The 23,650-nt window shown below is 51.5% G+C and overlaps 11 protein-coding genes across 11 annotated transcripts; 5 read left to right on the forward strand and 6 right to left on the reverse strand.

The window, feature by feature from the left end:
• Nucleotides 1-212: 212 nt before the first annotated feature.
• JCM6883_005070 (complex I 24 kDa subunit family protein) lies at nucleotides 213-1,339 on the reverse strand (the record flags this gene model as incomplete). Its single annotated transcript, XM_076631629.1, has 6 exons — nucleotides 213-254; nucleotides 331-462; nucleotides 554-767; nucleotides 843-851; nucleotides 925-1,169; nucleotides 1,262-1,339. The coding sequence occupies 6 exons, from the start codon at nucleotides 1,337-1,339 to the stop codon at nucleotides 213-215; spliced, it is 720 nt and encodes a 239-aa protein (XP_076488446.1).
• A 462-nt stretch (nucleotides 1,340-1,801) lies between these two features.
• JCM6883_005071 (uncharacterized protein) lies at nucleotides 1,802-4,869 on the reverse strand (the record flags this gene model as incomplete). Its single annotated transcript, XM_076631630.1, has 11 exons — nucleotides 1,802-1,848; nucleotides 1,919-2,198; nucleotides 2,262-2,641; nucleotides 2,712-3,003; nucleotides 3,079-3,376; nucleotides 3,448-3,658; nucleotides 3,730-4,290; nucleotides 4,365-4,430; nucleotides 4,495-4,554; nucleotides 4,614-4,694; nucleotides 4,761-4,869. The coding sequence occupies 11 exons, from the start codon at nucleotides 4,867-4,869 to the stop codon at nucleotides 1,802-1,804; spliced, it is 2,385 nt and encodes a 794-aa protein (XP_076488447.1).
• Nucleotides 4,870-5,020: 151 nt separating this feature from the next.
• JCM6883_005072 (uncharacterized protein) lies at nucleotides 5,021-6,203 on the forward strand (the record flags this gene model as incomplete). Its single annotated transcript, XM_076631631.1, has 2 exons — nucleotides 5,021-5,444; nucleotides 5,509-6,203. 2 exons carry the CDS (start codon nucleotides 5,021-5,023, stop codon nucleotides 6,201-6,203), a joined length of 1,119 nt encoding a protein of 372 aa, XP_076488448.1.
• A 604-nt stretch (nucleotides 6,204-6,807) lies between these two features.
• On the reverse strand, nucleotides 6,808-7,939 carry JCM6883_005073 (uncharacterized protein; the record flags this gene model as incomplete). Its single annotated transcript, XM_076631632.1, has 4 exons — nucleotides 6,808-6,921; nucleotides 6,994-7,154; nucleotides 7,223-7,229; nucleotides 7,325-7,939. 4 exons carry the CDS (start codon nucleotides 7,937-7,939, stop codon nucleotides 6,808-6,810), a joined length of 897 nt encoding a protein of 298 aa, XP_076488449.1.
• An 851-nt stretch (nucleotides 7,940-8,790) lies between these two features.
• On the forward strand, nucleotides 8,791-10,291 carry JCM6883_005074 (acetate/propionate family kinase; the record flags this gene model as incomplete). Its single annotated transcript, XM_076631633.1, has 3 exons — nucleotides 8,791-9,231; nucleotides 9,303-9,783; nucleotides 9,846-10,291. The coding sequence occupies 3 exons, from the start codon at nucleotides 8,791-8,793 to the stop codon at nucleotides 10,289-10,291; spliced, it is 1,368 nt and encodes a 455-aa protein (XP_076488450.1).
• A 238-nt stretch (nucleotides 10,292-10,529) lies between these two features.
• On the forward strand, nucleotides 10,530-13,890 carry JCM6883_005075 (uncharacterized protein; the record flags this gene model as incomplete). Its single annotated transcript, XM_076631634.1, has 11 exons — nucleotides 10,530-10,783; nucleotides 10,846-10,979; nucleotides 11,042-11,424; nucleotides 11,511-11,662; nucleotides 11,750-12,107; nucleotides 12,162-12,434; nucleotides 12,502-12,536; nucleotides 12,673-13,329; nucleotides 13,393-13,503; nucleotides 13,571-13,779; nucleotides 13,847-13,890. The coding sequence occupies 11 exons, from the start codon at nucleotides 10,530-10,532 to the stop codon at nucleotides 13,888-13,890; spliced, it is 2,610 nt and encodes an 869-aa protein (XP_076488451.1).
• Nucleotides 13,891-14,406: 516 nt separating this feature from the next.
• Nucleotides 14,407-14,966, reverse strand: JCM6883_005076 (uncharacterized protein; the record flags this gene model as incomplete). Its single annotated transcript, XM_076631635.1, has 2 exons — nucleotides 14,407-14,571; nucleotides 14,640-14,966. The coding sequence occupies 2 exons, from the start codon at nucleotides 14,964-14,966 to the stop codon at nucleotides 14,407-14,409; spliced, it is 492 nt and encodes a 163-aa protein (XP_076488452.1).
• A 187-nt stretch (nucleotides 14,967-15,153) lies between these two features.
• Nucleotides 15,154-15,961, reverse strand: JCM6883_005077 (uncharacterized protein; the record flags this gene model as incomplete). The annotated part of the gene is made up of 3 exons (XM_076631636.1): nucleotides 15,154-15,327; nucleotides 15,396-15,476; nucleotides 15,560-15,961. The coding sequence occupies 3 exons, from the start codon at nucleotides 15,959-15,961 to the stop codon at nucleotides 15,154-15,156; spliced, it is 657 nt and encodes a 218-aa protein (XP_076488453.1).
• A 427-nt stretch (nucleotides 15,962-16,388) lies between these two features.
• On the forward strand, nucleotides 16,389-17,886 carry JCM6883_005078 (uncharacterized protein; the record flags this gene model as incomplete). The annotated part of the gene is made up of 2 exons (XM_076631637.1): nucleotides 16,389-17,581; nucleotides 17,643-17,886. The coding sequence occupies 2 exons, from the start codon at nucleotides 16,389-16,391 to the stop codon at nucleotides 17,884-17,886; spliced, it is 1,437 nt and encodes a 478-aa protein (XP_076488454.1).
• Nucleotides 17,887-18,038: 152 nt separating this feature from the next.
• Nucleotides 18,039-19,516, reverse strand: MRI1 (S-methyl-5-thioribose-1-phosphate isomerase MRI1; the record flags this gene model as incomplete). Its single annotated transcript, XM_076631638.1, has 4 exons — nucleotides 18,039-18,492; nucleotides 18,554-18,771; nucleotides 18,827-19,267; nucleotides 19,343-19,516. The coding sequence occupies 4 exons, from the start codon at nucleotides 19,514-19,516 to the stop codon at nucleotides 18,039-18,041; spliced, it is 1,287 nt and encodes a 428-aa protein (XP_076488455.1).
• A 1,056-nt stretch (nucleotides 19,517-20,572) lies between these two features.
• On the forward strand, nucleotides 20,573-23,343 carry JCM6883_005080 (bZIP transcription factor; the record flags this gene model as incomplete). Its single annotated transcript, XM_076631639.1, has 3 exons — nucleotides 20,573-20,721; nucleotides 21,012-21,918; nucleotides 21,979-23,343. The coding sequence occupies 3 exons, from the start codon at nucleotides 20,573-20,575 to the stop codon at nucleotides 23,341-23,343; spliced, it is 2,421 nt and encodes an 806-aa protein (XP_076488456.1).
• Between the last annotated feature and the right edge of the window lie 307 nt (nucleotides 23,344-23,650).

A 23,650-nucleotide genomic window follows, 5' to 3' on the forward strand; every position in this document is an offset into this window, starting at 1 on the left:
TTTCCCTTTTCTTTCTTTCACCTGGTTGTATTGTATTTCCTGTAAGAAAAGCGTATCTCTCTCGCCCCGTTTCGCCTACTTGTGTCATCGTTCCCTCTCGTTCTGCGCGTCAAGCCGATTGTGTGAATGCGGTTACAGAAAAGGACACGTAAAAATTCATTTTCAAGAAAGAAACAGAAATACTCGCTCAACTCCAGCTCTACCCTCTTCGTCTATCGCCATTCAGCAAGGAAGATCTTCTCAGGTGCAGGAGGCTGCAGATCAAAGAATCGGTGTCAGCATGCTATCACTTGAATATCTACAAGAGGCTGAGAGTAATTTCGATCTTACCTCTTCGGTCAAAGCGGTCAAAGGACCATCGGGTTCGGAACCTTTCCTCGATGAATGAGGACCCGTTTTGGGTTGTTTACCCGCTGATAAATCTTTCAAGATTGAAGTGATACTCTCCGGAGTCAAATCCTCCTATACAATCCCCCAAGACGCAACCAACTCGTCAGTCTTTCCTCTCTCTCGCGTCAGAAGAAGGAGAGAGAGCGAGGAGGGAGGGACGTACGTAGAATTTATCGTTGATCTGAACCATGGGGGCATTCGAACAAGCTCCCAAACATTCGACTTCGAGCAAAGTGAACTTCTTGTCCGGGGTCGTTTCTCCCAATCCGACTCCGAGGTGAGATGTGATCGCCTCGACGATCTTGTCGGAACCGCATCCTCCGAGCATACAAGGGGTCGTCGTACAGATCTGGACGAAGTGGTCTCCTACGGGTTCACTGCGGGAGCGGAACAGAGAGGAATGTTAGGAAAAAGAAGAGAAAGGGAATGTAAGGCAGATTTCGAGGGCTAACCGGTTGAACCTGTGAATTCATCCCGGCGCGATAGTCAGTTTCGCAGCTACGAAGCAAAACTAGGGAGCAGAGGAGAACTGACATGGTATAGAAACTCGCAACCTCGTATACTCTCATCGGAGGCATTTCCAAGATTTCCGCAACGTGATTCATGACGCTAATACTCGTGAAGTTCTTGTTTTGCTTCTGTGCGACTTCTAGTAGAGGGATCACGGCGGCTTTCTTGTATTGAGGAGGATATTTCGCGATGATTTGTTTAGCGATCTTTTGGTTCTCTGGGGTCAACGAGAACGGGATCGAAGGGTTGTTGTGGGAAGAGTTGCGGTGCTAGCATCACGACAAGAAGGGTTCAGGGTCAGCCGACGAGAGAAGAGAGGGTAGATCTCGAAATGATGAGGAGAAGGAGGAGGAGAACTCACGACCATGAGCGCATCGGATCCAGCACGAGCGGATGTGCTGAACTGTCTGGCTTGTCTGGTCACTAATCGGCTGAACATGGTTGGAGTGGTGACGAGTTGGAGATGGGGAAAGAAGCTGAGGTTTCGCCAATCGTGAGTTCGCTTTTCGCTTCCTGATTCAACCCTCGCTGATCGCTTCCTCTCCTTCGTGACTGTGTTCCTTGCTCAGTTCAGGCTGGTCTGATGCCTGGTCCGCTCGGATCTGCGCCAGTCGAATCCTATCGCTTCCGATTCGCTCAATCGCCTTCCATGCTTGCTTTGGACATCGCTCGCTGCAGTGATCGAGCTGCTTCCACCAGAATCAGTTCTGAGCTCTCATGACCGGGCATGGAGAAGAGCGCGCAGCTTCTCAGAATCGAGGCAGCGACTTATGCGATCAAGCGAGTGCTAAGTTTTCTGTTTTCCGCCAAATCTGTGTGCGGCTCTGCAGGGTCGAGAGGTCACAAGAAAGAGAAAGAAACAACATAGTATTAAAGCTGCACGGACATCCACATCAGTCGACTAGCCATACACGACGCCTCCTTTCGTCGATTCTTCATACAAAGTCACTGCGAAACAGTCTCTTGCTTAGTCAGTTTACGGGCACTTGAACGCAACTGAGAACAGGACTGTACTCACTAGTAAGACTCGCCATGAACCCCGACAACGATTTCCTCTCCTCCAACCAAAACGCGATACTCGATCTCACCTGATCGTTCTTCATGACGCTCTCATCTGGCGCACTGACGAGTTTGAACGGCATCGGACCCTCGGGCCATGGATCGAACGCGAGCGAACGATCTTTCGAAGGGGCGTGGACCGAGGTGACTCGGATTCGACCGGAATCGAGGAAAGCGAGTTGATAGCCGAGGAGTTTCGAAATCGCAATTCGCATCGTTTCGGTTTTTTCCTTGACCGCCTGCACGATAGCTGAAGTTCAGCTTGATGTTGTGCGCGGGAAGAAGGAACGGAAGCAACGCACCTGACTGATCCTTTGCAACATCTTGTCTTTTTGAGCGACTGCCGTTTTCAGTCGTTCAATCTCGGCGTTGAGAGTCGCCAGGGACTCTTTCGGTACAAGATCTTGTTCTTGCTGAGTTCCACCGGTCCTGACTCCACTCGTCTCGAGATTACTGATCCTCCTCAACAACGCTTCATTCTCGTTCTTGAGTCTTTCGAGAGTGGCCGTGCGAATTGCGTGCTCGACTCGATCTGGACTGTCGCGGAACTCGAGTACTTTGGTTGTTGCGGGGTTGTAGGCACCTCGGATCCCTTGGTTCTCTTCGAGTTGTTCGACTTGAGCAGCAAGGGAATCGATTTCTTGTTCCATCAAAGTCAATTCGTTGCGTGCTTCGTCGAGTTCTGCTCGGATATGAGCGATCAGTGTCAGAATTCCCGCATGCACTATTGTGCGAGCGAGGGAAGAACTGACCCTGTCGAAGCTCTTCGTTCAACCTCAATTGCTCCTCCAAACTCTTCCCAACCTTATCCCCTGCAATCGATTCTTCCTTCTCCCGTCTTTCCCGCTCTTCGAGATCCATGATCTCTGTCGTGTTGCCCCCGTATCGCTCGACGAGTCCTCGCCAATGCGAAACTTGCTCGGATAGGGTAGCGATTTCTTTCTGATGAGCGTCGAGGAGTGTTTCGAGTTCGGTGATACGGGCAGTCTTTTGGGAGTCATAGTTTCCCGCGGGGTTGAGGGATTCTTCCGTAGCGTACGACTCCTGCATTGAGCGAAAATCGCTCGAGCTTTGTCAGTCGTGCTCGAATGACAAGGAGAGAAATGGGTGAAAGCTCACGAGGTGTCTCTTCAACATTGTTACTTCTTGTCTGAGTAGTCCAACCTGTTGGCTTTCGACTCTTCCTTTCTCTTCGTGTTTCTTAAGGTTCTGTTTCGCCTCCTCGAGTCGCATTTCAAGTTCACTCGCTCGTTCTTCGAGTTGTCCGATGATATGATCTCTTCTTCTAACTTCGAGGTCGTGTGTGTTGAGTCGGTCCCGGAGTGAAGCGTTCTCAATTCGGGTCGCTGCGAGGTTCTTCGTAATTTTGCGAGGGGAGGAGAATGTGTCGACATCTTCGGGTTTGACGAATGCCGACCTGTAGAGCCATGTTGTCAGTCTTACTGCAGCGAAAGAAACGCTCGTCGTTGTCTGAGTGAATGGACGAACCATTCATTCCTCTCTCGTTTCAGCGCATCCATTTCGAGGGCTTGAGCTGAGAGTTGCTGCCGTAGTTCATCGAGACCTCGCAACTTCTTCTCGAGCGATCGATTCGTTTCCTTGAGCACTTCGACGTTCGCGTGTTGTCGTTCGTAAGTCTCGAGTTTTCGTTTCAACTTGGCGTTGTCCTTCTCGAGAGCTTTGAGATGCGATACTTGACCTGACGCGAGCATAAATACGTGAGTCACCAAATCTCCCGAGGCGAAGCAGGTCGAGGACGAGCTGACTCACGATGCAGCTCTTCCCGAATCAATTCCGTTCCGGCCGATTCTTTCCCTCTCAGTTTCTCCTGTTCCAGCTCTGCCTCGATCGTCAACCGTCTCCTCTTCTCATTCAGCGCCTCTTGAATCTTCTCATCGACTTCCTGTCTTGTCGTCTCCAATTCGTCCCTCAACGCTTTACTCGCCGCCTTTTCCGAATTCGCCTCATTCATCGCCTGTTTCGCAGCATGTTCCAGATCCTTGAACCCTTCCTCCAAATCGATATGTTGTTCCTGTAGCGTCGACAATTGCGATTTAACCGTTCGTAATTCGTTCTCCAACGCAGATTTCCCATCATCGATCTCTCCCATTCTCGCTTGTTCCCGTTCACTCGCTTCACGTTCTTTCGCGAGGAGGACGGAACGATGTCGTTCGAGTTTCTCGATTCGAGAGGCGGATTCGTTCAGTTGAGACTGGGCTTTCTCCGAGGCGAGTTGGGATTCGAGTTTCGTTCGTTCGGATTGATGTTTCAGTTCTTCGACTTCTCGGAGTGCCCGGGCCAGTTGTCGCTTAAGAGAAGACGCCTCGGAATCTGTAGGAGAATGGTTGGACAGCTTGAGGAGGATCAGCGAGTGCGGAAGAAGCTGTTAACGAAACATTCCCTACCTTGATTCAATTCAGCGATCGAACTCGTCCGTTTCAATCCCCCAGCACTTCGTCCAATGGATGGTGCTATCAATCACGACACATTGTAAGCTCGTTGCCTCGGCGAAGTAAAGTAGCTACCGAGACTCACGAGCTACCTCGGAAACTGAAGGACGTCGAATCGGAAGTCGAGAAGCGGAGGCCGGAACAGCTGGCAGGACAGACTCAAGGTCAGCTCGATTCAAGAACCCACCAACGAACAGCACTTACAGTAACTCCCAGAAGCAGCATCAGACCTCCTCAACAGAGTCGACGAACGAGGTGCCGTCATCGATTCGGAAGGTGCATCTCCTATCGTACAGCGATCAGTTAGCTTGTCGTGGAGCAGTTGAGTGCTTGGAAGGCGAGGAGACTCACGTCGGAGTGGGACTCTTGATGAACCAACAGTCGCGGCCGAAGCTCGCTGCAACGTCCTCGAAGACACTAGCGGGGTCGACAGGTCGCCGAGAGACCTTCTATCAGCCATAGCGGCTGTTGTGGTCGGCGTTTCGAGTCGAATGATAGGGAGAGGCAGAAAGCGATCATCAAACTTTGGTCTCTCTTCTTCCTCCCTGTCACGTCTAGCGGCAAGTTACACCTATCAGCAGATCGAGATTGACTCTAGAACCCTCGCGACCATGCACCGTCAACTCCCCGTCGAACTCCTCCGCCTCGTCGTTGATCACTTCACTCTTCCTCCTTTCACCAGCAGTTTCCGCACCGAAGCACTTGAACAAGAGTCCCGTTCCTCGCTATACTCCCTCTGCCTCACTAGTCGCGTCTTCCACGAAATTGCTCGACCTCTCCTTTACAGTTTCGTTCGCATCCCAACTTGCAAATCTATCGAAACCCTCTCGCTTCTGGTGGAGGACTACAAGAAGGACGACAGACGATCTTCGGTGGAAACAGTCGTATTCAGCCACGATAACGAGGAGATGTACGATTCGGGAAACTCTGAAACCTTGAAGCGTCTCTCGGGGGAAGTTCCTGCGGCGCTGGTCGCGGTGAAGCACTTCATTAGCTACTCCGAATTTTGGAGTCTGGAGAAGATCCATAGCTCGAGTAAGTCTTGCGGTATCGCTCGCGGTCATCAGAGGTTGCCCTGACTTCATCCCGTGCTGAACAGACCTTTCGCGAGTCTTCCTCAACAGAATCGACGTTGACACGACTATGATTTCTCGCTTGATTTTCCCCTGTCTCGAAGTCCTCGGCTTATACACTGTCGATCTACATCCGAACGCTCTTCCAGTTGCAAGTTTCCCGTCTCTTCGTCACTTGAGTTTGGACAATGGAGATGGAAACTTAAGCCTCTCGGAGGAGAATACCCTGGCCTCACTCCTTCCACAACTTGACTCGGTTATCCTCTTGTCGGACATCACTCTCCTAGCCATGCGCACCATCCCTTCACTTCCTCTCGCCTCGATTCTCGTCAACCTTCCAGTGCATTGGTTGGACCTACAGAAAATCGAATCCTGCGTCGTGAACCTTCGTCTTGTCGTCAACAACATCGTCGAAGATGTAGCGGACAAAGCTTGTGCCTCTTCGATTGACGCCTTCGCCTCGCGACTCAAGGATCCCAGCCAGTTCCCTCGCCTCCAATCAGTCTACCTCCCTCCTCTGAGCTCTCTATCGGAGGATTTCCGCACGGACGAGTTCATCGCTGCGATCGGCAACGTCGAGCTTACGGCCAAGGATCGCGATATTTTAGTGATTACTGAAGAACAGTCGAATCAATTGAAAGGAGAGTGTCAGATCTCAGAGGACTTCATGAAGAGGATGACGCAGAAGAGGATCGCAAGAGATGTAGCTGAAGGGGAGTAGGTGAGCTGGAGTCGACACTGGAAGGAGGCGAGCGCTGCAAAGAAGTGGAGGAAGGATCGAAGAGAGGCGGAATTTTGTTTCGGTTGCCCTTTTGTTTGTGTCATGTCTACTCTGATTTGTGCCGTTGCAGTTGTACCTGTTACCTCGATTGAGAGGTATCGCGCTCGTAGACGAGGTGTTCAATATAGTCCCACGTTGCGAAGAAAATGCTATCTTTGCTTTTCGGTTCCCAGTGTTCTGCGCTACCGTGCCGACATGATCTTATTGCGCTCGCACCGCATAGTCCATAGATCTTTGCGAATCGACAGTACAAGCCAGTCCAAGCTGACTCGAAAGATGTCGAACCCCTTCCTCAAACAGCCTCTTTCAAGCTCGGTCAGGGTGTTTGATCTGCTCGAGAATGGCTTCGAGCGTTCTGTGCACCTTCTCACTCGAGAGTCCTCCCGCAACGCTCCGCCGAGGAGGTTCGCAAAGCCAAATTCTCGAAATCAGATTTCGGAATCAAAGTACAACAACAGTGAAAGAAGATGGGCGAACTACTGCGGGAAACAAGAAGACAACAAAGAGTGTCCATGACGACGACCGGACGAGAAACTATTCAAGCTCAGTATCCGATCCCTAGAACGTCTCTTCCCTGCCATTCCTTCACTTCGATCCTCTTGCTTCCCGGCTCTTTCCGTAGTAGATACCTCTCCAATGTATAGCTCTCGTAACTCCTCTATTTACGGACACTCGCGAAGTACGAGTCAGTCTCTAGTTCAGCCAGAAGGAGAAAACTGGAGTCACTCACGGATGCGAGTTGAGCTGCGATCTTGTGCTTCTCTCCTCTCATCGCAAGCAGCGCTGAAGCCCGAGATTCCCAGATGCAGGTCGCCAAGTTTCGACCAGCAAGATCCGAGCTTGAGGAGTCCACGGAGCTTAGAGGTGCACCGAACCAATAGCAGAGGAGACCTAGTTAAAGAGACATAGATGGAGTCAGCTAATGATCAGAAAGGCACGGCGGAAAAACTTCGAGTCACCTCCAGCCTGTGGAGCGAGAGAAAAATTCGCGAAATGAGATGGGGCATAGTCAGTTCCGTGCGTTCTGCCTTCAAAACGAGTACAGATCGTTTAGAGCTCACCTGTGTCGCTTCCTCATGTGCTTCACGATCAGCTGCATACAACGCCTCCCTTTCTTCCTCCGTGAACCCTTCCCTTCTCTTGCTCCTAAACGCGACAATGTACCATTCCCTCTCCCGTACCAGTTCTTGCTCCGTCAAGCCTTTGAGCTCGAGTTCTGACCAGTTGAAGGACTCGGAATAGGGAGAAATTGCGTAAAGAGGAGTGAGCGGTCGAAGGGAATGAAGCGCTCGATGGAGGGAAATCGACAGGGGAGTGATCGATGGGAGGGACGAATCGGTGTAGTTTGCAAGAGATGAAGAGGAAGTCGGCGTCGATGCTGGCTTCAGAGAAGGAGGCAGGAGGGAAAGGAGAGGCGGTAAATGAAGGATTTCGAGCCCCGGCTTCGACGACTTCGAGAGCTCCCTCAAACGTTTCCCGACTTCTTCTGCACAGACGAATCGATCATCTTCAGGAGGGGTGGACGATAAGCAGAGGGCTGGAGATCGAGGCGAGATTGAAGGGGATGAGCGTGAGGGTGCGAAAGCTGGATCATAAGAATTCGTTGGAGAGATGGTGCCGGCTCGTCCTTGTCGGGAGGGTGAGCGGTTGCGATTGATCGTTACTGAGGCGCTCATATCCTTTGTACAGTCATTGAATGAGGGTGATCTCCTGTTGGCGCTGGCGGGTCTGAGTTGAGGAAGGAAGCGAAGTATCTAGTGTCGAGCTGAGGAGGTCGAAGCAGCGAGTGCGATAGTGAATAGCGAGTAGTAGAGAGGAAGCAAAAGACCAAGGCAGCCAGAGCAGCAGATACCTCGAGAGAGTTGGCGTGAGATATTGGTGAGATGGTGTCGAAATGGCGAAATCAGCTGCAGAGACGACCGAAACATTCCTCCAACTTATTTCTCTCGGCTGTCCGCGAAATTTGGCGAATCAGCATGTCTTTTCCTACTGAACGAGCGTTCCTAGGAGCATTGACTTACTATCAGCGAGCAAACATTGTATCGATGGCCGTAAGCTCGGGAAAGGTCGCGCTGGAGCTCTTTGAACCATTCGTGCTCCTGTAACTAGCCGTCTAGCTTGCTCAAACCAGTATAGCCTGCTTACGATACTTCTCCAGGCGATTCCAGTTCGAAGCGAAGGAAGAAGGAGCAAAGTTGATGAAGGCGGATCTCTGTCCACTGAGCTGAGCTACTGGGTCGAAATCTGAATGAGCGTATCAGGCGAGTTAAGTGCTGTCTGGTCGGGAGTGTCGAGATTGGTAGACCGAGGTGGACAGAGGAGAAGAGCCCCGTCGACGTCAGACATCGTTTTCGAGACCGACTCCAGGTTCTGTCACCTTCCCTTCACTTGACCTTTTCGCACACAGCACGAGCAGCACCTCCTGTACCTCTCTGCCCCTCGACTACGCACCCAGGATCCGAAACCTTCGGTCCTTATCTCCCTCCAAGAGTCGCTCAACAATTTCCCCCCAAGTTCGACAACGACGATGGTCAAACAGGACGTTCAGCTCGCCGTCAACTGCGGTTCCTCCTCGATCAAGTTCACCTTGTTCAACGAAGACCGACAAGTGATTCTCTCCGGTCAAGCCGATAACGTTCAAGGAGATTCTTCCGCTTCCTATTCCTACAAATACTCGCCAGCTTTCGCCCAATCGACCTCGAAGCAAGATTCTTACGACCTGAGTGAAGAGAAGAAGGAAGAGTTGGACGCAAAGACGACGTACGAAGATGTGTTCGAGGAGATTTTGAAAGATGTTACTTCACGGGATGTCCTTGGAGAGAATGGGAAGGAAAGGATCAAGTTGATTGCGCACAGGATCGTACACGGTGGAACTGCTGATGGTCCGATCGTGATCAAACATGGAGACAAGGAGGAGAAGGAAGTCTTGGATAGGATGGAAGAAGTTTCGAGCTTTGCACCTCTACACGTACGTTACAGGCTCCTCCATTCGTTCAACTCCCGGCAGAGCATCAAACTGACACAAAACCTTACCTGTAGAACCACCACGCAATGTTGATCGTCAAGACTTGCCTTCACTCTCTCCCGAACTCTCTCTCGATTCTCTGTTTCGACACTCTCTTCCATCGCTCTATCCCACAGTACCGTCGCACTTATGCGATCTCGACGCCTGATCACAAAACTCCGGTCCCTCTCCTCAAGTACGGTTTCCACGGTCTCTCGTACGGTTCGATCTTGCGCCAAGTTGCTCAACACCTCAAGAAACCGACTTCAGACGTCAACATCGTCGTGGCTCATCTCGGGAGCGGAGGATCATGCTGCTTGATTCAGGGTGGAGAGAGTAAGGATACCACGATGGGAGTTACTCCTTTAGAGGGCCTACCGGGAGGAACGAGAAGCGGAACAATCGATCCAAGTTTGATCTTCCATCATACGCCGGATTGCTCTGAAACGGTGAAATGGTCAGGAAGAGACATTACGAAAGCTGAGTACGTTTTGAACAAGGAAAGTGGATTCAAGGGTGAGCTCTCGCGCTTGCTTTCCTTCTTTCTCCGCCGTACTCACGAGATCGTACTCCGATAGCCCTTTGTGGGACCAACAACTTTGGGACGATCACTTCGCGAGCATTCCCTGCTTCATCAGATGACACGAAAGACGTTTCAGACTCCGACCTTCAATCCGCTCGACTCGTCTACTCTCTCTACCTCTCCCATCTCACGTCTTACCTCTCTTCCTACCTCAACTCGATCCTATCTTCGAAAGCACCTCTCAATCAACTAGACGGGATCGTGTTCTCTGGAGGAATCGGAGAAAAGAGTGTCAAACTGCGACAAGACGTCCTAGAACATTTCAAGTGGATCGAGGAGTTGGCTGGAACGAAGGGCGGAATCGACGAGAAACGCAATTCGGAAGGAAAAGGGATTAGGGAGATTACGAAGGAGGGAAGTAAAGTGAGAGCTTTCGTGGTGGAAACGGATGAAGAGGAGGAAATGATTAGGATCTGTCAAGAGGAATTAGCGAAACAATGATTCCCGTAATATGACTTCTGTTTGAATCAGACTCACAAGCTTGGGATCTTGCGATTTGCGAGAGTTGTTCGAGCTCAGTGCGACCGTTCGAACTTCGAAGGATCGCGAAGTTGCTTGAAGGTGACCGAGCTTTTACCCCGGCCTCGGCCCGATTCGAGAGCGTCATTCAGAAACTGCCTCAACTTCACGTCTCTCGCTCCCTCGCTCTTTCTCTCACCACTTTCACGCAACTCGCACAATGGCTAAGAACACTGAAGAAGCACCTCCTCCCGATATCATGCCTTCGATCCTCTCGAAGGATCCCTCGGCACCGATTTCTTCCCTCCCCGTCAAACTCTCGGTCGAAGATTACACGTCAAAGTACCCTCAGAACCACTTGTCGGCTATCGTGAATAACTGGAGGTTGTCGTGTTACCTCGCAGTCGCTCAGATCTTCTTGCAAAAGAACGCTCTCGTCGATAGGAAACTCGAAGCTGACGATATAAAACCTCGGTCAGTTGGCCCCGTTTCTTGCTTTGCACCTCTCCTTACTTATGCGGGTTGCTCTCGTGCAGTCTATTGGGTCATTATGGAACGACCGGAGGATTGTCGCTCGCTTACGTTCACGGTCAAGCTCTCATCCGCCGTCGAGGAGATGTTGAAGGAACGGAACCAAAGATGCTCTTTGTAACTGGTCCCGGTCACGGAGGTAAGCCTGCTGGTCACTCTACGAAAGGTCAGTCTATCCGCAACTGATCGCTCTGTCAATAGCTCCCGCGATCCTCTCGAACTTGTACATCGAAGGAGCAATCACCAAGTTTTATCCTCAATACTCTCTCGATCGTAAAGGTCTCGAGAAGTTCGTCAAATACTTCTCGTGGCCAGGAGGATTCCCTTCCCACGTCAACGCCGAAACCCCTGGATGTATTCACGAAGGAGGAGAGCTTGGATACGCTCTCGCAGTCGCTTACGGCTCCGTCATGGACCGACCCGACCAAATCTCGATCGTCGTGGTAGGAGATGGAGAGTCAGAGACTGGACCGACGGCGACTGCTTGGCATTCTCACAAATGGCTCGACCCGAAAGAATCCGGAGCAGTTCTTCCCATTCTTCATGTCAACGGTTTCAAGATTTCGGAACGTACCATCCCTGGAGTAAGCTTCTCTCTCTTGGACGCGTCAGTCCTTCGTGACGTACTCCCATAGGTAGAGTTGCTGACGATTCTTTTTCGCACGAGCAGACGATGGACGACACCGAATTGTCTCTTCTCTACTCCGGTTACGGATACCAAGTTCGTTTCGTCGAATACGAGGGAGATGGGCAAGTCTCGATGGGAGGTGGAGACCCCGCTGATGCGAAACTTCACGCCAACATGGCTGCTTCGATGGATTGGTGAGTTGCGAAAACTGTTTCTCTAAACCCTTCCCTCCGATTGTTCGACATTCGACAACTCTCTAACCACTTTGATAATGTCGACAGGGCCTACGAGGAGATTCGCAAGATTCAAAAAGCTGCTCGCGACGGAGGAAAACCTATCGACAAACCTCGCTGGCCGATGATCATCCTTCGCTCCCCCAAGGGATGGACTGGACCTCCCTCTGAGCATGGCAAACAACTTCTCAACAACTTCGCTTCTCACCAAGTTCCCCTTCCCGATGCCAAAACCGACGAAAACGCGCTTGGATACCTCGAAAGGTGGCTCAAGAGCTACGAAGCTGAACAGTACTTCGATTTCTCCGAGGAGAACGTAAAGAAGGGGACGATTTTCAAACAAGAACTCTACGACGCCCTTCCGAAAGATATCGAGCGTCGAATGGGTAACGAAAGTCATCCGTCCGTCGAAGTCTTCGGTTCGAAGGATGTACTGACCGAGCTCTTGCTTCGTAAATAGTTGAAGGAGACCTACGATGCGTACGAACCTCTCGACTTGGCGGATTGGAAAGAATTCGGCTACGAGAAGGCGAAGGAGGATGTCAGCTGCATGAAGGCGATTGGGAAATACTTGGTCGATGTCATCGAGCGAAACCCGAAAACTTTCCGCATGTTCTCTCCCGACGAACTCGCTTCGAACAAACTCGATGCAGTACTAGATGCTCCTAATGGCGGACGCGACTTCCAATGGGATCCTCTCACAGCTCACAAAGGTGGACGAGTCACTGAAATGGTGAGCTACTATAATTTTTGCCATTTTTTGGAGTTTCAGGAACTAATCAAGATTTGGACGACTACAGCTCTCTGAACACACTCTTCAAGGTTGGCTACAAGGGTACGTGACTCCGAGCCCGTGAGAGTAGAGGAGAGGGCAAGAACTGACCAAGAAACGTTGATTTCCGCCTTCACCTTCCCCTGTTTCGTCGTTCTCTCCTCCCCCGTTTACATCTTCCGATTCCTCATAACGACAGGTATACCTTGACTGGACGCCACGGACTCTTCCCCTCGTATGAAGCCTTCTTGGGGATTATCGCCACGATGATGGTTCAGTATTCCAAGTTCTTACGAATGGGTCTTGAAACGGGATGGAGGTCTCCGGTTGCGGCTTTGACTTACATTGAGACCTCGACTTGGACTCGTCAAGAACACAACGGATACTCTCACCAAAACCCTGGATTCATCGGAACCGTTCTTTCGCTCCCGACCAACCTCGCTCGAGTCTACTTCCCTGCCGATGCAAATACCTCCGTCTCCGTCATCAAACACTGCCTCGGCTCGAAGAACTACGTCAACCTCATCGTCGGAACCAAAGCTCCTACTCCCGTTTTCCTTACCGTCGAGGAAGCCGACGCTCACTGCACCGCCGGAATCTCGATCTGGAAGTCCTACTCGATCGATGAGGGTGTTGACCCCGACGTCGTCCTCGTCGGTATCGGATTTGAACTTCAATCCGAAGTCATCAGCGCCGCCGCTCAACTCAAGAAGGACTTTGGTTCCGATTTGAGGGTTCGCGTCATCAACATCGTCGATCTCCTCGTTCTCGCTCCCGATCATCCTCATGCCCTCAACGAAGCTGGCTTCAACTCTCTCTTCCCTCCTGGTGTTCCCGTCGTCATCAACTACCACGGGTGAGTCCGAGCTTTTTTTGATTCGAAGAAGTCGAGCTGATCTTGTTTCTTCTCTTTCGTTAGTTACCCGAATCAAATCGCTGGTCTCCTCTTCAACCGCGCTCACGGTGTCGGACGTGCTCGATTCCGTATCAACGGATACATTGAAGAGGGAACGACAACTACTCCTTTTGTGTACGTTTTCTCTTCTCTCACTCACTCTATATTAGAGACAAAGTTGACGTGGAACGCGACTGCGTAGAATGATGCTCGCCAACCGCACGGATCGTTATAACGTTGCGAAAGACGCTCTCGAACTCGTTACTCAAAACTTCACTGCGACCCAGAACATCAAGGGAGACGAGCGTCGTTACCGAGTTGGAAAGGTTATCGCCAAGGTCCACGAACGTACCGCTCACTACACTTCCGAACGCACTCGCATGTTGAAATACGCCGAGGAAACTCAAATGGGTAAGCCTTATCTTCCTCTTCTTCATGGCGAAGATTCTCGCTGACTCACTTCTCGCGCTATTACCAGATCATCCCGACGTTGGACAAGTCGCTGTTCTCGCTGAACAATAAACGTCTCCTCGTTGTTTCGCCAAAACCTTCTCTCGCAGTAAATATAGATTCTCCCTAGTATGGTTCAATAGTTCTCCTCTCTTCTCCGTGTTTTTGTTCTTTGTCAATAGTCGTTCACGTTGCAATCTGCTTTCCCGGCTCAAGTGATCCTAGCTCTTTGACGGCAAACGTTTCGCAAATCTCAACAGGCGCACGGATCATTCAGGAAAGAATCGTCGATTCCCCTCTTGCTCCTCTGTGGTCTCTCCTTCCTATCCTTGTTGGTTTGATCGAGCAGGATACAACGTACAGACATCTTGAAGACCAGGTCAGAGAGACTTATTCGACCGAGCGCAGTGAATAACGGAACGCGAGACAGAATCGACGGCATGATCGGAAAGCTTCGAGAATGCTCTGGAAAGAAACGCTGTAGACGGGGAACGATATCTGTGACTCAATCGATCGTTATGGAATGGGGCTTGACCAAGGGTTTGACAGTTTTGCAGCCAAGTCGTGCATTTTTCCAAAAATCCGATTCTACCAATCTCCTCCAAATCTCCTTGCCACCGGACAGTAACGGTTCGACACTCGAGGGGAAGAGGCGAGTGACATAGTGCTGTATACAGCGTGATTGTCGTGGATCTGTTGCTTGATGACCTCGGGATCGTAATTTCGCAACAACTTGTTGTCGTGCATGAATGGCTGTAACAACTCGGCTCATTCAGTCCGTTTCCGTTGCATCTGAAGAGTCGCGACAAGACGAGACTCACCCATTCGAACAACATTGCGGATGCCAAATGATGGATGGTGTTGAGCGCTTGCGACACTGCCCACTCTTGCAAGAGAATCTTGTCGAATTCTTTGTAGGAACTCAATCCAAAGACTCGGATCGTCTTCAACTTCCATGCACCCAACATCAATACTACCCTGTCCGGCAGCTTCTGCTCTTTGGCCGCATCGAAGACTGATTTGGACACGTCGTCGAATCTCTTTCTAACCTGTTCCCGCTCTTTGTTGTACTCGGCTACCTCCTTCTCCTCCTGTTTGCGCCTATCCATTCGTGCTTGACCTTCCAACGAATGTTGACTGGGTTGCATCTTGTCGACGATTCTGCGTAGGGAGGGAGGAGAACAAGGGATGCCGCTCGGTTCGATTGATAAAGACAACAGAGCACAGATCACTAGTTACAGAGTAAGCGCCGCATGCTGAACAGGAGCCCCAGGAGCCTGCAGCACGGGTCGTTGAGAACAAGGTCGGCCGCGGTCGGGAAGGAACGAGGCTACGTTATCCAGCGAATGGGAAGGGGCAGGCGAAACAAGGGCGACCGCATTTCATTCCGGGTTCTGTCCCAAAGAGGAAGATACCATAGGAAGTGGAACGAGATCGGTCGCTGGAGAGACAGTTTGACGGTTTGACGGACGAATTTTGACCAAAGAAGTTTACCAATTTCCTCCAATTCTACGCGAAACGGGATAGTAACGCCTCGAGACTTGCAAAGACGAGCCGAGAGACCTAGCGTTCCACACGGCGAGCTTCTCGTAGAACCTTTTGTGGATAGACTCGGGTTGATAGAATTCGAATAATTCGTTGTCGAGGTTCATGATCGGCTGTCATTCAGCACATTCTCGGTCAGTAATCTGTTCCATCCGACAAAGAACTCGTGAAAGTACGCTCGTAAGAGTCCACTTACACGTCTCCCTTTAATCGCGTCTGGTAGCTGACGTATCGTCGTCAGGACGTCTTCGACCGCCCAACTCTGCAAAAGAGTTTTATCCAACTCCTCGCAAGATCTCAACCCGAAGAATCGAATGATCCCAGTTTCCCAAGCTTTCAGAACCCTGATCCTGGCATTACCTAAGTTCTTCTCCTGCGCTTCGTCGAAAACTGCCTTGAACACCACATTGAATTTCTCCCTGATCTCCTCGAATTTCTTCTCGTTGGCTTCCCTTTCTTCTTCTTCCACCTTGTGCCTCTCTTCCATAGCTCGAGTCTCCGGAGACGTCCACATTCGTTGAGGCATCGTTTCGACCAAACCTCGGTAGGAAGAGGAAAGTGGGAGAAGAAAGGTGAGGGATACCGGTCGACCGTCCATGCGTCCGAGGTCAGGTGGTCAGACCATCGTGATATCGCGTGTTGGACCGGGGCCTGTAGAAGGTCGAGGAAGATCACCGTTGCCGTCCGCTGCGTCTGTCGACGAGAGGAGCGAGCAGACCTCTGGGATTATCCTTAGAGCTGTCATCTGTACTCCAGCGAGTCGTTCTGATAGCGATTGTGCTCGAGAGTGAATGGTAGAGAGCAAAGAAGCTCGACAAATCTCAGATCGGTTCTACCGCTCCCTCAACCTCAGACTACCCTCAGAAGCACGCCATCAACCATCGATTCAGTCTAGATACCACCCACGAATACCCCTGAGCTCGCACAAACCGATTCAACCGTTTTCTCTCCCCACTTCCACCAAATCTCCTTCCATCAATCCACTCAACGAACGACAGCTCAAGAAGTCGAAGTGATCGCTCGAGATGGTGAATGGAGTGCTCAAGAATGGGGGGAAGCTGAATCCACAAGCACCAGAGTTCACTCTAGGAAGAAATCCCTCTTCATCAAACGGAGACGTTCCTCCTCCTCATTGTCACCCACACGGCTTCGCAGTAAACTTGCAAGCGGAACATCATACTCCTCCACCTCACATGGAACGTTCGGCCTCGACTTCGACAGACAAATCGACCGACACTGCGATTCCAATTCATCCTCCTCGCGATTCCGGACCTCCTTCGCCTCGTCGCGACCCTTCTTCTCCCCTTCTTCAAGCGAGGTATCGACAAAGGAACGATACAGACGACCAAGACGACAACGATTCCTCTTCCCTCTCTTCCCTTTCCTCCGTCTACTCTCTACTCCCCCTGCGAACGCTGCGTCGATTCCACCTAATCCAATTCGCCTTCACTTTCATCCTCCTCTTCCTCCTCCCCGTCCTACTCCTCGTCATCTACAAACGAGAATTCCGATTCTGGCCTTTCGCCCTTGGAATAGTTTCGTGGTTGGCCGGGGAAACTCTTCGAGAAGTAATCGTTGATTTATGTACAACGGAAAAGGTGGAAACGATTGCGAGGGAAGACGGAGAGGTGGAATTTGTCAGGAGGAAATTGAGGGTGTTACCTGCGGTCGTTCATTCGGTCGCTCAGGAAGTTTTGAGATTAGGAGCGATTTACCTCGTGGTAGCCCTCTTACCAGATCCTTCTCCACCATCTCCCGACACAGAATCACCTAGTTTCGACTGTCACAGATCGCCTCGAGATCCTCTACCACCTCTCGACACTCTCTTCTGGTCCGCCCTCTACCTCTCTCTCGGTTGGGCTATCGCCGAGATCACCTGGGGAAGTAGGGGATTTTGGAAGCAGTTGGAGTGTTACGAAGACGTGCTAGGGGAAGATTTGGAACCGGAGCGCTATTTGGACGACGAACAGAGGGTTCAAATGTTGGAAGGAACTCGTTTACTCGATCGATCGACTTCGACAACCGGAGAAGTGGAAGGAGGATACGGGACGTACGAGAATGAGACTGGGTTTACGACGACGACGGATCGGGAGGACAGAGAATTGGACGAATTCGAGGCTAAGATGCGGGAGGTCCAGAGGCAAGAAATCGAGGAACAGTTGGGAGTCCCCCTGTATGAGATTCCGATCTTCGTGACCTTTATCTGGCGTCTTGATTCGTGAGTACCTCCTGTCTGCTTAGTGACGAGCATCTCACTGACTCTGATCTCGATTCTCCAGGATCCTTCTCTCCCTCGTCTTCACGCTTTTCCTCTCCCTCCCCTTCCGCACAACCTCGCCCTCACTCGTCGCATTCCCCCTTCTACCAACGTTCATCTTTGTCGCCCTCGTTCACGCAATCCTTTCGGCAATCTGGGTCATCAAAGTCAAAACCGTCGGAATCCCTTCAGTTAGTTACGCGAGTCTCGTCTCGCTCTTGGGGATGACGTTTGCAGCTCTGGGAGCCTGGGGAGTCCTGAGATGAAGATGTAGCTAGCAAAGGGATTAGGATCGCATTATAATAACGATTGCAATTACTTCTCTGTTTCGCTGTTTCTCTCGTTGAACCTCGAGCCAAGAGAGTGAATAGAGTATACATATTACGTATTTGAGTCCATTCTATTAGTCTAGCTCTCTCTAAGCGGTTCGCTCCTTGACAAAACTCCTCAAATCGAATTCTTGTTGTCCCTCCTTCTTCTCCGCGACCCCAACTTCCGTAACGATTCCCTCGATCAACGACGAAGGTGTGACATCGAACGCAGGGTTCCACGCCTTCGTCCCAGGAGGAGTGACCAACACAGTCTCGACCTGGATCTGTTCGTCCCCTTGAGCCTGTTTCGGTTCGTTCCCTTTCGCCATTTCCTTGATATCGACAACTCTTCCTCGAACAGTCGTAGCTTCCCAGGAAGGTCGTTGTTCGATCTCGATTTCCCGGCCGGAATCCATCGAGAGGTCGAGAGTCGTAAGTGGTGCGGCAACGAGAACGGGAACTCCAGAACGAGGATTCGGCGAGAATGGGTGAGGGTGGTGAGCGAGGAGGGAGATTTGATATGTCGAGATCTTGTTTGCCGTGTCTCCGTTCGAGGCAATACTATCATCGAGCACGAGTCAGCTAGCGATCGGAGAGAAGAGACTGTCGAGTTTTCGCTCACCGATCAGCTCCGGCGACGAAGAGGTGAATTCGTTTCTCTCCGATCAAAGCTCCGATCGCCGTGTCGCATACCATCGTGTTTTGTGTACCTAGACTCGCGAGTTCGACCGAAGTGAGACGAGCTCCTTGTTGGTAAGGACCGGTTTGAGCGAAGTAGGCGTGTTCGAGTCGATTTGCGTGGTGAAGGGCCGTGATGACTCCCAGCGCAGTTCCGTACCCCTGCACAGTTATAGTCAGCGAGGAGTCCAAGTTGTGTGAAAGAGAGTAGACGTACAGAGGTAGCGAGCGAACCCGTATTGCAAACGGTCAAAACGTTGATCTTCTCTCCCTTTTCAATCTGACCCTCCCTCTCCAGTTTCTCCAAGATCCATTCCGCACCATTCTTCCCAATCTTCTCACATCGTTCCTTGTCCTCCTCGAAGACTCCTACCGCAACTTCGATAACTTTCTGAGCCAATTCTTGCGGGGAGCATCCGTCCGACACGAGAGCTTTTGCGCTCGCTTCAATTCGAGAGAGAGCTTCTCGGAGGTTGACTGCGGTCGGACGGGAGGAGAGAAGGTACTTGGACTGGGCGAGGAGGAGGGAGAGGAGTTCCTCAGAGGAGGAGAGGGAAGAAGTAGGGAACGAAGGCGAGTCTCGACCGGCGAGGAGGGTCAACAGTTCTGATGCGATACCTAGGGAGGCTAGAGAAGCGATCGCAGGAGCTCCCCGGATCTATAGTCGGTTCGAAAAGAAAGTTAGAGATGAAGTTCAACTACTTGCTGAGAGTCAGCTCGGAAGGGGACCGACCTTCATGGTCTTGATCGCATCGAATGCTCCTTGGATCGTATCCACCTTCTCCCATTTCACAACGTGAGGGAGAAGAAGTTGATCGATGATCTCAACAGAACCTGCTTCGAGGAATGTTTGGCCGTTGGGGATGCGGAAGGCCGAGAGTGGCAGAGTCTCTTGAGCGTTCGACATGGCAAGGTGTCGAACTTTGGGAGGAAGTGAACAGTCGGAAGGAGAGAATCGATTTTCTCGTTTCGCGCGAGAGGATCCTCGAGAAAGCGGAGCCGTTCGCGCATTCGTGCGCCAGAAAGAGACAGAGTGGACTCTGTAGCTCTCTCTGAGTCGGGGCCCGAAAGAACATCGCGATTGAGCTCATTGTGCAGTAGAGGGACTTGAAAACTTCGAGCGAGGTTCGCTTGTTCAGTTTATCTTCGTTTCCCAGATCTGGGCTGCTTGCCGCTTGAGCTCGAAGACGTCGCCAAGGGTCCTCCCACGTCTTTGGGCAGGATTCGTCTCGGGAAAACTGGCAGGCAAGCGGACCGAGAGGTTTTCACCCTTTGCAAGGATGTTTTGCACGCATGAGCTGAGGATCTCCCGACTGGTGATTGGAAACCACCGCAGACTATGCGCTGTTTCGATAAAGATGAGATCGCACAGTACGAAGCAGTGGGCAAAGGCGAAGAGAAAAATGAGAATCGAGGGAAGTTCAGCCACAGAAAGAAAGATTGAATGTCCTCCGAAGCAGTTATATAGTAGAGATCTCCGCTGACAGTACATTCCGAGATCGCTCGGTAGTGTTATCACTTGATGCCGCCCAGCCTACCGTCAACAGGCAAAGCAGAAGCGGATAAGCGCGGGTCAAAGAGGAGGAAGGAGCGGATTGTGCGCCGGACGGCGACGGAACACGACGGAACAGCCTCGTGAATCCAGCAACATGCTCGCAGACCCCGAAGGAGTCGATAAGAGTATTGCACGCGGGTGAGCGAAGCCGAAAAGATGAACGCGCAAGCGCATGCCGAGAACATCGAGGAGAATCGCCGGCGGAGTCGGATAGGCGTCCGCAGCTTCAGAAGGGGTATGTGATATCGATGAACTTGAAAGCGAGATCGATTCGGGGACATGGTGGCCGAAAGGAGACAATCGTTCTCTCAGATTCTCTCGCGCGGTTCTCTCCTTTCTCCCTTCACTCTTCACTCCAAACTCGCCTTTCCGCCTCAACGAACACAGCACAAGATCAATTCACTTTGCATGACACTCCCCTTGAATACGCCTTACGATCTCTCCGCCGTCGAGCAATTCCTCTCTTCAAACGCCTCTCTTCCGTCGAGTCAGCAACACGATCAGGTCGGGATCGTTGGAGATGAGACTGCTGGCATGTCGTTCTCTGAGCTGTTCAGGTAAGTGATCTATCTCTTCACGAGTGAGGGGCGTTCGTCTCGCTCTCGGGTCTAGCGGCGGGATTTGAAAGGGCACGATCGAAGCGCGGGTTCGGACAATCGAATCCTCGACGTGGAACATACAATAGGCATGATTCAGATTGGTAGCAAGATGGAGCGAGGTGGTTGCTTACGCGAGCCGAGAGTGGACCTGAACCCCCTCGCAAGCTCGCTGATATCGCATGAATGCTCTCGCACCGCCTCATTGTCGAACTCTGAACTGACTCATCCTTGTCCCTCTCTCCCCGCAGTCACTACCTGGCACCAGAAGTAGCCAAGTTGCCCAACTCGTCGAACTCGAATTCAGGTCTCCCATTCTCCGATTCTTCCTTCACTTTCGGCGCTTCTGGAGGAGGGGCGATCTCGGGACACTCTACAGACGCCAATTTCGATCCTTCTACGTTCATGCCCAACATCCCCGGTTCACCCATCTCTCCCTCGGAGAACGGCTCTCTCTCCCACTCGGCCGCTTCTCCTATGAGTTTCGCCGATTTCGACGACATGTTTAACGGACAGACCGACGCTACCTCTACCTCGAACGATGCCTTCGCTGTCGACCCGAGCATCTTCGACCAGATTCCGACGACTTTCCCTCCTCCTTCGACTGCGCAATCTCTCACCGGCATTTCCCTTCCATCTCTCGACCAACCTCAATTCTCTACGGCTCTACCTCCTCTTCCCGACGTCCCCTCTCTTTCGGCGTACGATCTCCCTCTTCCCCCTCCTCCCGCTCATCAGAACTACCCTTCTCTCGAATCGGCTCAACCCGCTCTGACCGCATCTGGTCGCCCCAAGCGCAACGTTGCGAGTATGGTCATCGAAGAGGAAGAAGAGGAGGAGGAGGATGTCAAAGAAGCGGAAGAAGAAGAGGAGGACGAAGGCATGTCGGATCAATCGGAACTGACCACGACTGCTCGTCGTCGTTCGTCTCGACCCCCTTCGACGAAGAAGACTCGTTCCACCTCTGCAGGCCCGTCGAAGAAGTTGCCAAAGACTTCTGTTCTCCCTCTCGCCTCGGAAGGACTCTACAAAACGAGCACCAAGAGCAACCTTCCGCCGGTTCCGTTGTGGAAGGACAAGCCTGATGAGGAAGAGTACAAGAAGTTGAGTAGTAAGGAAAAGAGGCAATTGAGGAACAAGATCAGTGCGAGGAACTTCGTGAGTCTTCCCTCGCACTGTTCGATTTCGACATTTTGCTGATTTTGCATTCTTCTACAGCGCCACCGCCGCAAGGAATACATCACGACTCTTGAAGAAGAGATTTCGACTCGTGATACTCTCATCTCGAACCTTCAAGATCAAGTCTCGACTTTGAGGACCGACAATTCTTCGCTCAAATCCGAAGTAACTCTCCTCAAGACCAAATGGCAAGAACTCCTAGACAAGATGTCGAGTCTCGCTGGATCCGCTCCTGCTCCCGCGACCTCGGCCTCGACTGGAGTCGGTCTCGGAGTCAATGCGTCGAAGGCTCTCGCTGGAGGAGCGGGTCAAGTTCAAGTCAAGGAGGAGGAAGAGAATTGGGAACTCGACTCTCCCGCTTCCACTGCTTCACCTCTACCCTCGACTTCGACCGATACGACTACCACTCGTCGAACTCGCTCTTCGAACGGAATTCAGAAACCGAACCTCTCGAAAGATCTCCCCCCTCGCAGATCGAACAGCAGTTGGAACCCTCATGGTTTCGGAGGAGGTTACCAATCAGTCCACACGACCCTCGTTCCCGACTTCTCGAGTCTCGCTTCCCATCTTACGAACAAGGCGTCGTTCAACTTGCCGAATCAATCATTCAACCCGAATCTGAACAACCTCACTTCGGAACAACTCAACGAACTCCCTTCTCTCACTTCTCATCTCCGCTCGACTCCCACCACATCGAACAACACTTCCGCGTTCCAAGACCTCTTCTCGACGAACCCGTTCTACCTCAACCACGCTTCTCTCGAATCTCAACGAGCTGGACTTTACTCCCGTATCGCTCACAACACCGCCGGAGTCGCCCAAGCAAAGAAACAACAATCTTCGTCCTCATCGCCTGATGGTCAACTCCCTCTTCCCGTCGGATTCCGTCCCGCGTTCTTCTCTTCTTCATCCTCTTCGATTCCCTCGAAATCGACCGAAAAGACTCTCCCCGCTTCTTCCTCGACGACGACTCAAGAACTCCTCGCGTTCCAATCTCCTTCCTCAGCTCCCGCTCCTCCCTCTCACCAAGATGCGTATCAACTTAAATTGGCGCAAATGGCCTCCGAAACCCTCCTCTCGAAAATGACTTCGGCTTTCTTCAATGCCTTCTCTGGAGGTGCACCTTCGTCGTCATCGTCATGGGACAACGATAAAGTCAAGGACGTCATCTCGGGTCGAGCTACACTTCAAGTCGTTCCCGTCTCCTCAACTTCGGAGAAGAAAGGATTAGAAGCGCTCGAAGAACGAATGAAAGGACTCGACCTCTCGAAGAAATCCTCACCTCAATCGACGAGAGCTAGGAGTTTGTCGCCTTCTGCTTTCGGAGGAGCGAGGAGGAGTTGTAGTTTCGATGAAGTCGTTAGTAGGTGGACGATCAAATCGGATGGTGATGCGAAGAAGTAAATCTCTCTCGTTCCCCATCATTCTTTCGTTTCATTCTTTCTCTATGTGTTGTCTATAGCTGGTTTCCTGTTCATTCTTGTTTGTTGCTTTCAGTTTTTACCCACCACTCTCTCTCGTTCTGTTTTCTGTAGACTCGACAGACTTGAATTCATTTCCTTCTCTTTGTGACCAACCTACGAGGACACGTTCAGAGAGCTCATTTCGTTGATGCGAGTTAGTCCTCAGACTCTGCTGGAACGGACAGAGTGAACTCGTTTGGACTGGTCATCAATGCGAGATGCGAAATCTGAGAAACTTGCGAACCGTT

This window comes from Sporobolomyces salmoneus (assembly GCF_050403485.1).
Source record: "Sporobolomyces salmoneus JCM6883 DNA, S_salmoneus_JCM6883_v1_ctg18, whole genome shotgun sequence".
In the NCBI taxonomy this organism is placed as follows: Eukaryota; Fungi; Basidiomycota; class Microbotryomycetes; order Sporidiobolales; family Sporidiobolaceae; genus Sporobolomyces; species Sporobolomyces salmoneus.